This window comes from Rutilus rutilus, assembly GCF_951802725.1.
Source record: "Rutilus rutilus genome assembly, chromosome: 8".
NCBI classification, from domain to species: domain Eukaryota; kingdom Metazoa; phylum Chordata; class Actinopteri; order Cypriniformes; family Leuciscidae; genus Rutilus; species Rutilus rutilus.
The window spans coordinates 26,389,985-26,405,925 of NC_140222.1; the positions used below are offsets into that span (position 1 = coordinate 26,389,985).

The 15,941-nt window shown below is 39.9% G+C and overlaps 2 protein-coding genes across 4 annotated transcripts in view; both read left to right on the forward strand.

Annotated features, from left to right (window-relative positions):
* The window catches only part of rabgap1l (RAB GTPase activating protein 1-like), a 95,139-nt gene that overhangs the window by 19,633 nt on the left and 59,565 nt on the right, over window positions 1-15,941 (forward strand). For all 3 annotated transcript variants that reach the window (XM_084416863.1, XM_084416865.1, XM_084416864.1), the window contains exons 12-13: window positions 3,213-3,306; window positions 3,445-3,595. In XM_084416863.1, coding sequence (XP_084272989.1) covers window positions 3,213-3,306; window positions 3,445-3,595 — 245 coding nt within the window. The remainder of the gene's footprint in view (window positions 1-3,212; window positions 3,307-3,444; window positions 3,596-15,941) is intronic.
* gpr52 (G protein-coupled receptor 52) lies at window positions 9,739-14,819 on the forward strand. Its single transcript, XM_084417944.1, has 2 exons — window positions 9,739-10,686; window positions 11,214-14,819. The coding sequence occupies exon 2, from the start codon at window positions 11,681-11,683 to the stop codon at window positions 12,791-12,793; it is 1,113 nt and encodes a 370-aa protein (XP_084274070.1). The 5' UTR covers window positions 9,739-10,686; window positions 11,214-11,680; the 3' UTR covers window positions 12,794-14,819.

The window sequence follows — 15,941 nt, forward strand, 5'->3', positions numbered from 1 at the left end:
AGTAGTATGTCCTAATTCACAGTGCTCATAAAAGAGTAAGCAAAAAGTATGGATGCTTGGATGCTATGGATGTATGGACTTGCTACTTCAACTGAGATTCTGAAGTGTGCATACGATGGGCACTTTACTATCCCATGAGGCCACGGGAGGGGATTTGTGAATGGAAGTGAAGCAACGCAATTGACGCTGGTAGGTCACATGATAATGTCAACATGTCCGAATTACATTCATACTTTAGAACATACTTTTTTTTAACTGTCACAAAGTAATTATTTATTAAAAAATTACTTACTTATTCAGAACTTCATACCTAGAGAGGTATGAATAAGGATGCAGCCTTTGTAATCAGTACAATACCGTTGGGACTGATTTTAGCGCTTGAAAAGAAAGGTCTACTGAACGCTGAAAGGCTTGCACATTTAACTGTGCACGAGATGGAAAATTAAGTATACCTGAGCTTTTAGTTCTTAATAATGATTGGTTACATTTGAAGGGAAGAAAGATGAATGTGTATTTAAATTGGGTCATTTATGTAGTAGAAATGTGAAATTATTTTAGAAGTTGGTGCCTTCTAGACTGAGAAAAGCCAGAAAATGTATTTTTGGCTCATGTGGATGAAAGACAACAACTCCCAGAATGCACTTGCTTCGCTGCCCTACCTGGCCACTCCCAAGCCACGCCTACCGGTTACAGAGGGCAGTATCGGAAGAAATGATACAACTAGGCTACTAGTTGACTCGAAACTGAAAAGACGCCCTTTTTATCGTGAGATCCCCCTATGGGCGGGTTGAAAACATGCGGAACTAGCTCCTCCTACTGGCTGTAGTCTCTAGCCTCTAAAATGATGATTTTTGCGTCATCTGAGTTTTTTTTCCAGATACACAATACAGAAATCTCTCGTCTCAGGGGGACATGTGGGAGGGAAGCACGGTCATTCGAAAATACTACTGGGTTTCTACTGATACAAAGCTTAATGCTAATCGGTGAAGTATCCCTTTAAGTATCTCTCTCAAAGCGTGGCGGCAGAATGTGTCCATAAGTGATGAAACCAGTTTGTTTTTTTAGTTTTAAGGTGCAGTCACATTCCCCCATGGCGAAATCCAGTCGTTTCAATTGGAATCCACGCGATCTGTAGCCTAGAAATCTAGACGCACCCTAGCGGCAGCAAAATTTATTTCGCTGCCAGGGTAGTCTAGCAACTCTCCGTTGACTTTCGGAGCTGTAAAAACCTAAATTGGGTCAGGCCAATCACATCGTGTATAGAGTAGGCGGGGCGGGCTTAACATAATGACGACAGAGTTGCGACGGTTCCCTGCTACTTGAAAACTAAGAATGGCTGCTGCTGCTGGAGAACAGTCTTTCGAATCGGCTTTGGCCGCGACTCTGGAGGACTTGGAGTTAAGCTTTTCTTTGAGAAAAGAGCAAAGAACGGCACTTAAGTCATTCTTAAAAAAGGAAGATGTGCTCGTAGTTTTGCCGGCCAGATTCAAAAGTTGAATCCATCAACTAACGTTAGCTCCGCTGTTGGGAAAACGCTCTGGTTGGTTGAAGCGCTGTCCTATTGCGTGCAGAGTGAATTTGAAAGACAGCCGTTTATCCCGCCCCTCGGATTGAGCCGTGTCTATGGTCAGTTGCCAGACCTACATCTTGATGTAGGTCTGGCTTGCCAGGCTACGCGATCTGGAATTTTGCCCACAAAATCTTCCAAAAATATCCTGAAAATGTTGCTAATGTGACATCACCTTTTAGTCATAGTTTTTGTTTTCTGAAAACAATATATTTCCTCTATTAAAGATAGGGTAGGTAATCATTTTTCTAAAAAAAAAACATTACAAATTTGTTTAAACTGTCTTTATATACCAATACATAATTAAAATGTAAGTACTCTGAAAAAGAAAATATAAAAATCGAGTGACTGTAGACCTTTTAATCTGCAATAAACACAGCTCATTATTTCCATTCACTCCACCCCCTCCCTTCTGAGCTCCTTCCAAAGCCACGCCCCCAAAACACATGAACGCGCGACGCCAAACGCTCAGGCTGGAACAAGACGCATTTATTACCTGAGACGAGTGGAGAGGAAGGAGCGCAGTACATACAGTGACATCATGTCAGAATCACATGTAATAAAATACCTAACTTTATCACTATGAATATAAACAAATAAGATTTCTTTTAGTACTCACTATCAAGCTAGCATATCGATAATGGTAAAGTTTCATTCGGTAACGAGCTATATTTATAAGGCAAAACTAAAAACAGGTTGCATTGATACACGTTTTTCCATTACCATCAGTTACACTGTGATGAAGGTGAATTTCGTGTAAGATTCATAACATATACGGTGTTTTGCATGTAAGAGTTTCCATGATGAAAACATTGTTGACTCTAATGAAGACTAACGTACACTCCGAGTCCGGAGACAAGTACCGCATCGTCGGTTCGAGGACAGGTCCGGGGTTGAGGGCGAAGCAGAGGAGGTCGTTCAAGAGTGCGGGCAGGGTCCGAGGAAGTAGTTTTTGCCTTGTTTGCCTTCGCTGACTGCATATGCAGGTGCTTTGAGCTGAATATTTCCGGGAACGGTGACATTCCTTTTTCTAAACACATAATGTATTGACTACTATCAGGATGGAAGGACCATTTCACCCAGTATAAAAAAAAGTGTTTCTGAACAGGATTACCTACCCTACCTTTAATATGTTTAGTAACTGCCTTCAGATTTTAGTCAGTGGAAATATTTAAGTTGATTGATTAAAGTCCAAAATGGGCCCATGTATTTTATCATTTAAACTTATCATCTAACAAAAACAAGTACACTATTGTAAGAGTATTGTGAATTATTTATGCTTTATATCACTGTCTATGATTACTTGCACATTTACTAGTGCGTAACTTTGTTCAAGTTCTCTTATGCACCATGAAATTGTGCAATATTATTACACAATATTATGTTTATGTTGTCTACATATCTTATTAATCTCATATGTATAGGTTGCGTTTCAGTGAGTTCATTAACCCTCAGGCCAAGCACTTCAGTTTACCGTTACATATCGAATCAATCCACAACTAATCTTGTGGTGTTTTTTTTTTTTTTATTGTTATATTTTTGTCTACAGTATGTTTTAATTAAAACATGTCATGCATTTTTCATCTCGTAATTATTGGCAAAACAAAACGGTAACAAACATTGGTCTTTGTCCCCCGCTGTACAGATAGCGACAGTGAGATCTACAGTGGGACAGGAGACGTATCAAAGGACTGTCCCGAGATGATTCTGGAGTCCTGGGCAGGGATCCTCAAGAGATGGTGAGACTTTTGGCTTGTCTTAAAACATTTAAGTTTGTAGTATGGCCAGATTTGGAGTGCACAGTCCATATTGAACACAACTGCAGAAAACAAACTCCATTGTGCTGCATTGACACCGTCTTGTCTTCCACCTGTCAGGCAAGGAAACCTGTTGGTGCGACCAAAGGGTCTGTCTGCTCTGGTGAAGCCTGGGATCCCGGAGGCCTTACGAGCTGAAGTATGGCAGCTCCTGTCTGGCTGCCACAACGATCAGGCTTTGCTAGAGCAATACCGCATCCTCATCACCAAGGTAAGAGTGGGCAACCATTACTGCTTTTTTTGGGGGGTTTTCGAAAAGTCCTTTTTTATCCAACTAGCATACATGCGTTTCTCAAATCGCTCAACAGCAAAGTGTACCATGGGAGGTTGTACGCATTGGTTGGTTTTGAAGTGAAATTGAAAATTGCTTTGGACCTGCTTTGGTCTTTCAAAGTGCTTTCGGTGAGGAAAGGCAGCAAGTCTGAAGAACTGCGTTTTCAAGGGTGAAATTGATGATCTTTACTTACTAGTTTCCGTTTTGTCAGCGGGATGAGCCTTTGTAGCATAGCAGGCTGTTTATTTACTAAACATATTTTCTACCCATATTGATGATTCACTCAGATGTTCTGATTATCTGGGAGAGGACTGTGCTTTTTTGCAAGCTACAGATTTTTTACATGTTCGAAAAGCTTTTTCTTTCATGTTGTTTTTGTGGTCAGACTGGTTCTCATGCCAAGCATGGTCAGTGACTGGAACGTTCCCACACTGAACCAACAGCTGTAGACTCAGTCCGAAATGTGGATTAGAGTTGGATTGTGGTTTTAGCCATTATTTTGCGAGAAATGTTTTCAGTAATCCAGCTCAGCTCTGATGCTTGTTATTCTCCACTTTTGTTTATTTGTTAGTTTATTTTTATTTATTTATATAATGAAGATTAGTAAAATAAAGTCACCATGAAATGTAATATTGAGGTCTAAATTTTTTTTCTTGTTTGAGAAGCCGTATATACGGCACAATAGGGAAGAAAAGGCGATCGCAACTTCTGTTTAATTTATAAATGTACGTTGACTAATCACGATGCACCTCATATATTTACATTTTACTTTGAGTGAAGAGATGGATGGGGAGAGAGAGAGAAGGATGAATAGATTATTATTAGTTAAAACAAATGATAAAATTGTGGTGTGCCAGGTGGTAAAACAGCAAATGAGAAACCACTCCTTCAGGTCATTTTCTGAAGCCCAAGCAGGTTTTTTTGCATTCAGCAGCTAGAGCAATTCTACTTTCAAGCCTCTGATTTCCTAGGATTTGTTTCCAAATTGACTAAAATTAATGTCAAAAGACAAAATGCATTTCGAGCAGTGTAATGATGGTGACCAGAGGTCAGCTGGAGGTGAGGATACTCCAGTACAATCCTGCATGACCTCATTCTGACCTGCCACAATCCATTTACTGTTTGGTCAATTGTAGAAGACCCCCCCCACCACCACCACCCCAGCCATAACCCCCAACGCTCACCATGGCTTTTTGCACGCAACTCTTCATATAAACCCCCATGGCGCCAAGTTTTATTTTAATACTGCATCAACAACAACATTGTAGTGAGCAAAATGCTCCTTTGTATGCTGATGGAGATATTTTTTGTGTGTTTTTTTGTTTGTGCAAGCTAATAATCATTAGCAACTCCTGAAATACAGCACAATAATCAATGCCAGGCAACGAGAATGATGATGAACTGGCGCCATAAAATACCTCAGCAGTGCAAGAGAGTGTCGAATGGTGTGTGGGTGAAGTCAAAGAATGAATGAAAAAAAACAGAAAAGGAAGAGTGAGTGGAAAGATTTTGCCATGTAGCGCAAATCCCACAGTTTCTCCCGCAGACGTTCCAGTCTGGCCTTTAACCATACACTGTACTGACTTGGGCGTTATGGGGCATGGAGAGTGTAATTGAATCATTCATTTAATTTTATGTATTCTTCACTGCAGGTCATGTCGATATAACTGTTGTGGTGCTATTTCCGTCTATCTACTTTTGGTAGGCTTTCCCCAGCAAATACTGATATATGTGATTTTAATTGCATTTGTAAATGATTAATTGCAAATGTCATTGAATTGAATTTGAAATGAATTGCGTTTGTAATTAAGTTCTGATTTATTTATTTTTTTTAGAAGGGAGTTTGGAGTTCAGTGCTTGGTGATACGTCTATCTTGTCTAATGCTTTTTTTTTCTTTTTCTCATCGAAAACATGATCCTATTCTTTCTAACCCGTCTGTAATGGTGTCTTGACCATTCAGTGTTTTGAGTGTGCATTGTCCTTGCTGTGGATCAATGAAAATGCAGCCCGTGTGGTGTTTCCAAGAGCGTGAAACTGACATTTCCACAACCTTTACTTCTCTGATGCATGAGGGATTTACCAAAGGTGCTATTCTCTTGAGTCAGACAAATAAAATGCTTGAATCGGACAATTCTGTTTTATTTACAGACAAGAAAATAAACTCTTGATGACATTATTGGAAATAAATATTCATACATCTTCCCTAAAAGAAGGCTTAATTTTCTTTTATTCAAAATATGCATTTGTCTTAATGATTCTACAGTCTACAAGATTTATTTGTTCTGTATGATAGTTTTAAGAAATAAAAAAAAAATAAGTAAAATTAAGTGTTTTACTTATTTAATCACTTACAATTTGAAGAGGCATGTGAAAGCACAATGGTAAGTCATTGTACTCAGCTGAGGCACACGGATCCTTAGGCTGGAGTAAATTGTTTGATTACAAGATTGTAACGGAGCATGAAACATCCCGACTGTCTCGTGCCAAGAAGGATCCTTTCAGCCATTTAGACAAATCGCTGGGCTGCGTCCAGCATTTCGCATTAATATGAATTTTTCGACAAGACTATGTTGTACCACCTTCTATTTCAAATGGCTCGTGGGATTGATTATGTAGTCTTCACAAGCCTCCTTAAGTAGATTACAGTCTTTATGGAGCATGTAATGAAATCTTTGATGGAGGATCATTTCAATACAATATTTTTTGCATATTCTGGAATTGCAAGAATAGTTTTTGTTTGTTGAGTGCGGGTGGTTTTGTGTTGTCTAGTTTGAAAAAAATCCCAGACTTAACGTTGAATGAAAGACCTCAGAGAGGTCAATTTTTTTGTGTATAAATGTAGCTCTATGATTTCCTATCACAAAGATAAAGGACCATTCACATTTACCCTTGCTTAACTCGAAATCCAGTCATTTCAGTAGGAATCCACACCATTTCAAAGTTCACCACGCAGGTTTCGCTGATATTCAAGTTGGTCGTGTGAATTCGCCGCACTGACCAATAGAAAGCTGCTTTGTTTGAAAGTTACTTCTGTATTTGCTATGCTTCATACATCGCTATGCTATGGACAGAAATTCGAAACTTCGCTAATGTGACTGCACCTTATTATTAATCGCAAGCCATCTTTGCCTGTTCGTTCAATGCAAGTCTGTGGGATTACAATTTTTTACAGTGTACTCAGCGATTGGCCTTTGCACCAGTAAGTGAGCTGCCATTTTCCCAGTATATGAGATGTTTGAGACTTGCCCACAATGCCATCCCAGTTTCCTCCGACCAGCTGCCCCTCCCTCACAATAGACCCCTGTTCCCAGCACAGCCCGACATGTATCTTAATGCAGTCTACATCTAGTGACTGAGCTGCCATTCACTCTGGACTATAAGGCTTCTATTAGTGGCCTCATCATACGCCCGTTCCACCTCCCTGAGAATCAATAACCCTCAAACAACATCATTTCATTCTCGCAACGACACGCCAGTCGCCAATGAGAAAGCATTTTGGGTTTGTTTTTACACATGCCTCGCTTTATGGCACTGTAATGTTGGAATGGAATTTGGTCCCTATCTGCACTGTAGAGTAGATGGGGTAGGCCCCCCTCATAGCGTGTGTTATCAGACTGTGTCGCCAGGGTCAGTTCATTGCTGACACAGAAATGACAGTTTGCATTACTGAGAGACATACTTCATGCACTCGTCTCCTCTGGTCATGTGTGCAAAGGTTTGAATCACTGCATGCCTCCGGACTGACTGCCAGTTGTTTGCTCAACATTTTAAACATGAAAACTTTTTAATGCGACTATGATGTGATTATAAGGCGTAAGTGAACTTTTCGTGTCAGGTTTATGGTGATATTTTTATCACTTCATCTGTAGCAAAATTTATTTATTTTTTGTCTAAAAACAACATGAAACGGCGTTCGAAGCATATACATATATTTTTATTTATATGCAGGTTTATTTCAATTTCCAGTTTACGGGAGGTTATTTTTAAACTTTATTTTATTCATTCAGATTGATTGTATTGTGTATATTTTGAATTGGCTTTTATTTGTCATTTTTTCATTTTAATTTTAGTTTTTTTTAAATATAATTTTGTGCTTTTGTCATTTTTATTGGTTTTTGTTTTTGTTTTTATATTTTTATTTCAGTGTAAAAAGTTTTAGAAAATGTTGTACTTAAGTTAAAATTATACATATTTTATTACTGGTAGTTCCCAAAGCAACATTTACAGTTTAACTTTTTAAGTCTTAGTTTTTATATTTCATTTTATTAAATCTATATTTTAATTAAGAAAAAAACTTTTAAGATTGTTTTAGTTATTAATAACATCACTGGAAAAGTGGACCATTATATTATTGGTGAAAAGTTTTATTCTCCACTCATGCTGGTGGACAAGGCTTTTCAGAGAAAGCTGTCATAATTTAAAAAAAAACCTATTAATTGTGGACACTAAGACCAGGGGCATTTATTAAAATTTAATTATTTCATTACCATTGCCGTAAATTATACCAAATCAAGTCCAGCTGTCATAGTGACCTGTACTTGTTCAGCCAGTGCGGTGATGAGAGCCAGAGTGCCCTTCCTGTCCCTGTACAGTCAGAGTCACTTGGATCAAAAGCTCAGGCACCAACAGATGAAGAGGATTATGGTCATTGTTTTCTCTAGCCTTTTCTCTCCCTTTGTGATTAATCATTTACACAGGCCTCTAGCTGCCACTTTTGTTCAGTAGTATCTTTTTCCAGTTATGGATCACCGTATTTATCAATTTTGCCGCCATTAATTTGAACTAAAATCATTTTAAATAATAACCAGGACTATTTTTGTTGAATAAAAACAACAAAGCTCAGTTGTAAATCTTTAACATTAACTACATAATTGTCATTAGCTGCGTTTCCATTACTCTTCAAATTGCGCTAATTGAAATTGCGAATTGAAAATGCGCCCAATGGAAACACGTCAATTTCACAAATATATCGTGAAAAAGTTTTTACGCTGGCATGAGGTGGTTTTTCAGGCAATTCAATAAAGGAATATTTAGCAAAACTACAATGGAAGGTTTTTTTTTTTCCTTCTTTTTTTTTTCGCATTTACAGGTCACCTGGCGTCATTCCTCACATGATCATTCTTTACAGAAGGCGCGGTATGTTTGGACAGAAGACGAGACAGAGTTATTTATTAAACTCATAAAAGATGAAAGAATTACGGGAATACTGAATTCTAAACAAAGAAATGCCACAATTTATCAAGACCTCGAAGCAGATAGCAGGGGGAAACACCCAGAAACATCTCATACCGTTCTTAAGTATAAGGGGCTTTCATTGCCATTTAAGCTTGGATACTACGCCTACGTCTCCTTCGATTAAAAATAATGTCTAGTGCGGTGGCTACTATATAAGTAAACCTACTAACATCCGTTGCCATGATTTTTGGAATAACTTATCGTGAGACGAAAAAATTAAGTTTTAGTCGCATAGCATCGGTTAATGGAAACACCGGCATTTTGCAATAGTTTATTCTCGACATTACAAATTTGCGCAAAACTTTTGCAATATTTTCTAAATGGAAACCTGGTCATTGTCAATTTATAAGCAACCATTTAGTAATTTAAGTTTAATGAATATGGAACCCTGTTTACGCTTCCGCAACTCCCATTGAGATGAATAGGGATGCTAAAGGATTGCTTTCTCTGGGAATTATAGACATCATTGAGTGCAGTCTGTAAGGACAAAGTTGCGTAAGTGTTGTCTATTTATTTTCATTTTTCCAGCCACGATTTTTTTGTCATCACATTCAGTTCAGGACTGCAAGCTCACAACTCTGCTAGAATATGAAATTGTTTTGCCACGGGGCTTGAACATTTAGCAGCAGTGCAGCTGTGCAGGAAACATTGGCTGTCATTCTCGTAATCCCTTTGTATTTTATGAGCTCCTCTTGTTGTAGTTATGTCTAGCAAACTTGTCAGTAAATCTGCTGAAGATCTGAATTTGTGATTGTGTTAGAGAAGACTCGGGCGACGATATCCTTCCAGGGGAATGAAATCCCCCCCCCTCCTCATAATTTGTTTGTTGCACCATGTCAGCTGCTGTGAGGGAGGGTCCTGGCTAACTGAAATGCCTGGCAACTGTAACCAAGGGGCAGGCATTGCTGCGCTTGGGCACTGGTCTGTGTAAGTGACTTGAAGCAGGAAGGAAAATGAGAACGAGGGATAATAAAACAGGGAGCTGTAGGAGATAAAAAGGGAGAGATGGAAGTCTGTGATTATTTTTGAATGGGGAAACCTCTTCAGGGTGTGCAGGAAGAGGAGGATAATGAGAAAAGGGGGAGAACATTGGAAAGAAGGAAAGAGAGAGAGCAGTGCGCTGTGAGGTGTTGTGTGAGAAAGAAGACCTCAGGTGCCGTCAAAAGGGGAGGGAGGAGAGTTGGAGAGATGGTGAGAGGGGAAAGGAGGGAGGGAGCAAATGTGATCGAGAGGCACAGTGGAAGAGAGAGCGAGACTGCGAAGGGGGAGAGGAGAGCCACTGTGAGCCACTCAGCATCTCTGAGCACCAGCAGTGAGGGGCTGCTCTCTCTTCATCGGCTCATTTCTGCTTTGCCGCACGGTTTGGAATAGATCTGTTCAAATTCTTACTGTTCTTACCTTTTTACTGGCCTCAATTTTGAATTATTTATTTCACAGTGCGTTTTGCACTCCGTGCACTCGGCGGGAATTGCTGTCAACCTGCTTTGCCTCGCAGGTCGCAGCTAGAGCTGACAAGGACAGGAGCGATACGCAGATTTTCCACTTTTGTGTTTCAAAGGAGACTTTCTTACGGAATGTGCCGGGTCGCAAGTTGGTGAAGAGATGACGAGGTCTACCTCAGAAAGAAAAAAGCTGGGCATGCACAACTAATCAGATGCAGATGCAGAGACTGGCATGCCATGTGATGTGCACAGCTTTGAATGGAACAGTGGATGGAAACTGAGAACATGTGGAATGAAGACAGGATGCCCAGAGCATGCTGTCCTGACGCTATCTGAGGAGACATCTTCATGTAAGCAGCTATATACCTCTTTCGGAAAACACAGGTCTCTCCTTTTTTTAACGTGCCCTGCTTTTATCCGATATGCATGGTAAAGTTCATGAAAAGTAATTGGATTGGGAGCAAAGAAGACCAAAGCCTTCGCTGTGGCCCCCCAGAACCTGATCTTGAAATTTTGATTAGTTCCGTTTTGCCTCGCTCAGACTCCTGCAGGCTATGAGCAGCGCTCTGTGCAGTGATAGCTCTGGCAACTCTCATATGCTGCTGTCCTGTGTTTGTCTAGAGTGTCTGTGTTTTCATTCGGACTATAGAAAGGGGGTCGATTCAGTGGCCAAGAGGTGCCTATTCCAGAAGCAAAACATGGTGCATGTTATTGTTCTGTGACAAACTAATATGATTGGAATTTTTTTGAGACATTTGCAATTCTTGAAATAGAAGTTTTGTGGGACTCAGGAGTAGGTATGACCCAAGAACTTTTTTTTGTTACATTTATCTTATAATATGCTTAATCCTTCTTATATTGTCTTCACTGGTCACAGGAAACCGTTTGATCTTCATTTCCTTATCCAACAATCCTGCACATTTTACCCGTAAGAGGACAGCTTAAGGAATTGGTTGACTTCATTGCAGTGCTGTGGACAATTTTGCCATCCGGCCTTCAGCACAGACATGCAACCCTTTTGTGATTGTTCCTGTTTCCAGCAGCCTTAGTTTGTGGAGGAAATATCTCTGTCTGACAATTACTGAACTGCTCCCAAGCATGACTGATTTCAGAGGAGCGCTGGGCACCTTTTTTTCTTCTCCTTACGGACTATATTGATTTTTGCCAATGCTCATTTCATTGAGATCCAGCCATGTGAAAGATCGAGGTAAAGGGGAAAAGACAGAAGATTGAGTTCTGCTGGAAGAGATTACTGAGAAGGCACAGACACAGGATCACTTTGCAGGCCATCTGCACTGCATTTAGGACAACGGAACCTTATCCAAGTGGACAAGGTCCGAGACAATGAACCGGTCGGGGCTGATCGAACCGGTCCCCACTGCGAACGGCAGCCTTAGCAGTCAATTTAGCGTGTCCCTAAACCACTCCTGCCCCCTAAGCTGGGCACAGAATAAGGCTGTCGAGGCTTGCGTCTTAGAGACTGCGGTCATTGTGTTGCTGACTGTACTCATCATCGCCGGGAATTTGACTGTGATCTTTGTGTTTCATTGTGCCCCATTGTTACACCACTACACCACCAGCTACTTCATCCAGACTATGGCGTATGCGGATCTGTTGGTGGGGCTAAGTTGCTTGGTTCCCACCCTTTCGCTGCTCCATTACCCAGCTGGTATCCAAGAGCCAATCACCTGTCAGGTGTTCAGCTACGTCATCTCTGTGCTCAAGAGTGTTTCAATGGCTTGTTTGGCTTGCATTAGCATGGACCGCTATCTGGCTATTACCAAACCCCTCTCCTACAACCAACTGGTAACACCCTGCCGTCTTCGCTGCTGCATTATACTCATATGGATCTACTCTTGCATGGTGTTTCTCCCTTCTTTTTTTGGCTGGGGTAAGCCGGGGTACCATGGGGATATCTTTGAATGGTGTGCCCACTCTTGGCCAACATCTGCTCTCTTCACTGGCTTTGTTGTTTGCCTGCTGTACGCCCCTGCAGCCCTAGTAGTCTGTTTCACCTACTTCCACATCTTCCGCATCTGCCAGCAGCACAATCGAGAGATCAGAGAGCGTCGAGCACGCTTTCCCAGTCAGGAGATGGAAACTGCCGAAGGCGGCAACCAAGCAGGTCATGGGCCAGACCGACGGTATGCTATGGTGCTTTTTCGCATCACCAGTGTCTTCTACATGTTGTGGCTCCCCTACATTTTCTATTTCCTTCTGGAGAGCTCCCATGTGCTGGACAGTCCTGCCCTTTCCTTTGTGACCACCTGGTTAGCAATTAGCAACAGCTTCTGCAACTGCGTCATTTATAGCCTTTCCAACAGTGTATTCCGGCTGGGGATGCGTAGACTCTCGCAGACGCTCTGCTCCTCCTGCTCTTTCAGCCCCTGCACTCATGATGACAAGGACTTTAGCGAGCCAAAGCCGAGGAAGAGAGCCAACTCCTGCTCCATCTGAAGATCTGCAGAGGGTTGCTTGGATCAGTCTTAAGCTCCTAAATGTTGTTGCAAAGGATTTGGCCCAGATTTTAATGTAATTGTGACTTGTATTGAAACTTGGTAGCTTCTTATACAGAGATTATGAAGAAACTATCCACAGTGGGGATGAAGTTGTCTAGTAGTCATGTGATCTACATTTCTTGTAAATATTAAGATGACACCTGCCTTGGTCCTGTAAATACCATTGAATGGTCACGGGCCACAACCTGTTTGACAATAGAGATATGCAGTTTAGAGCATTTGGGAGCAAAATATTAACAAGACAAAGCCAGGGGGTGGGTTCAAAGCTCTTGCTTGTGCTAGCTCTTTCTAAATATCGAGCACACTTTTTAGGCACATTACCCATGTTGCTGGTTTGGTTGTTTTGATATTTGTTGAGTTTTGTGTAGCAGCTGCAACTATAAAAACAGTTGCTTTTCAAAAGAATGAGAGCTTAAAGACCTTGTTAACTAGTTAATTTTAGCAAAGGTCTTCTCCTAGTGGCTTTTATGGTACAGTGTGTCTTGAATCTAAAATAAACACAGGCAAATCATGTCAAAAGCGATGTAGCAAAGGACAAACAGCTTGGTCTGTCTTTATTTTTTCAAACTCTTCTTTCTAGATCTGATCTTTTTGTAGGAAATCTTGAAATACCACATGCGCACAATATCAACAAATGCCTGGAATAGTTGTGGACTGTAGTTTAGATCCCCAGTGGTGTAAAGCCTTAGCTGTTTGTAATTAGACCTATTTGCCTGCAGTGACCCTTTGAGAAACATGCAACTCAGCATGTTTTATTTTTTAATTTATCTTTTTGCCAGATCAGCTTTAACTTAACTTGACGTTCACATTACCTTGAGCCGAGGTTTTTTTTTTTCACTCACTTTAATGTATGAATGTCCAAAACATTATTTATTTATTTTTGTCTTAAGTCTATTGATTCATTTTTCATTCAATATTTTTCATTACGTTCTTACAGTTATCTATCTTTCTTATAGATATGTTAAGTAATTTTCTTTTAAGAGTATCAAATGGGTGATGGGAGAATTTAATTGTTTTTCACATTCAAATGCAAGTACATTTTAGAGCTGTGATCTGCAGAAAACAACATGCATACGCAAATTGTGTTGTTTTGTTTTTACATTATTCTGTTTTGTAAGATTATTTTATACATTCCAATTCCAATTTTATTTTACATTCCAATTCTTTTCCGCACAGTTATGTGGCTGTCTCTGAAGCATAATACTTACTGTCATATTGGTTTCTGCAATGAATAATGGTGGTTTAATAAAAAAAACTGCTCCTGCTTTTTTTTTTTTATGTGCATATTTCAGTTTGTTTATGCCTGTAAACATTTATTTGCTGGTTGATGTTACAGCCCTGTACTTGCTAAACTTCCCAGCTCTAAAAAAAAAATACAATACAACTAGGCTAGTTGATGTGCAGTAGATGAAATGAAGAAAAGAAAAATATAATAAGAATAGAAATTAAATGGTGAGGGTGTTATTTTTTAATTAAAAACTTAGAGTAAATTTACTATTTATTTATTTTTCAACATCCAATGGATGTGAAACTGATGAACTAGCAGTATATTCCTGTATTTATTTTGCTGATGAACCTATGATGTCTTTGTCCAATTTTTTTCTGATTATGAAACAAAAGAATAAAAACACAATATATATATATTTTTTTAGTTCAGAGATTTTGTTTTAGTTTTTTTTTTTTGTGAGGCCCTTTGGTTTTGCTGTCGCTGCCAGTACAATAAACTTGAACAGTGAACACTGATTTGCGATGACTGCATCTTTTGGCTGTAGTTAATCTGGATTTCACGTCAATAAAATGAAATTTTATCACTTCTCATTCTCTTCTCATTCTCATTTCTCTCTAATGCACAACTTTCTTGATTTCAGCATGGTAAAGATCCTGATTCCTTCTACATCTCAACGTATGTCGACCAACTGTGTAATGTTTCCAGAGCTGTCCGTAGAGGCTGGTCAGAGTTTAAGTTGCCCATGTCCTCTAAGGCTTCAGGGCAAACCGATCCCAGCGCAGCGGCCCCAGACTGCACACACAGCAGGGCTGGCACTCGGCGGCTGCCTCTAAAAAGGTTACAGCTCCCTTCAGAAGGGAAATTACACATGTGCAGTTAGAGCGAGGGGGAAAATGAAGTGACCTTTTTGAAATCTAATGAGCACATCAAATGTTTCCATGATCATGGGAGGCTTTGGACCTTGGCACCAGCATGAATAAAACATGAGTGCTCTCAGCGGTCACTAACAGTACGTCTCATTCCACTTGCTTACACTTGTTATGTGACCTTAAAATGCGTACAACATGCTTCTTGTATCTTTATTGTTACTCAACCCAAATACCTTTTCCTCTTTTGATTTGAAGTGACAATTTCATATTTGTGGATACCAGTTTGAGGTCTCATTTAAAAGCAGTGTCACTATTGCTGTGGGAGATTTGAGAGCCTAGCGCATCTTAATGGCCGTGTGAATCGATGTTTGGCCGGCACAGTTGCTCCGGGGCACTGGCCTTTGCCGACATTGAAGGTAATGTATGCCTTGTCACAGACGCTGACAAAAAAAGGCTTGTTTTTTGGCAGATGTGTTGTTTCAGGTCTTTTTGTAGCTTTATTTTTGGCTTGGCACAAAATAGAAGACTGTTATAAGTTAATTATTGCCATTTTTTTTTTGTACTGTCGCTTGGTTTCCATTCTTTGCTGTCAGCTTACACAACAGTTGTTTTGAAATGTATTTAATTCTAGTACATTTATGGTAAAATACATTTTCTTGCAGCTAATGCTGTAAATTATATATACTCCTACGCTGAATGAGTTGTATGTTCATTTGTGCGAATTGGCCTACACTGCTCATGCTCCGTGCGTGCAGCCTGCGAGAAAAGACACCGTTCATCACAATATTTTATTGTTCACAGACGTTTTATCTTGTATTCAGTTTATCTGATTGATGCAGGAAATGCCTCCATTGAGAAAAGATGCAATTGTTCAAATTTAAGAATCAATTTTGAGATTGTTCAAATGAAGATGCAAATAATTTGATATTTTTATGCAGCCCTAGAAATAATGTGTACTTCTATACCAATGCAATTTGTGCACCTATTTG

Coding starts and splice junctions, on each gene's coding strand:
- gpr52 (XM_084417944.1), top strand. CDS start 11,681: ATGAACCGGTCGGGGCTGATCGAACCGGTCCCCACTGCGAACGGCAGC.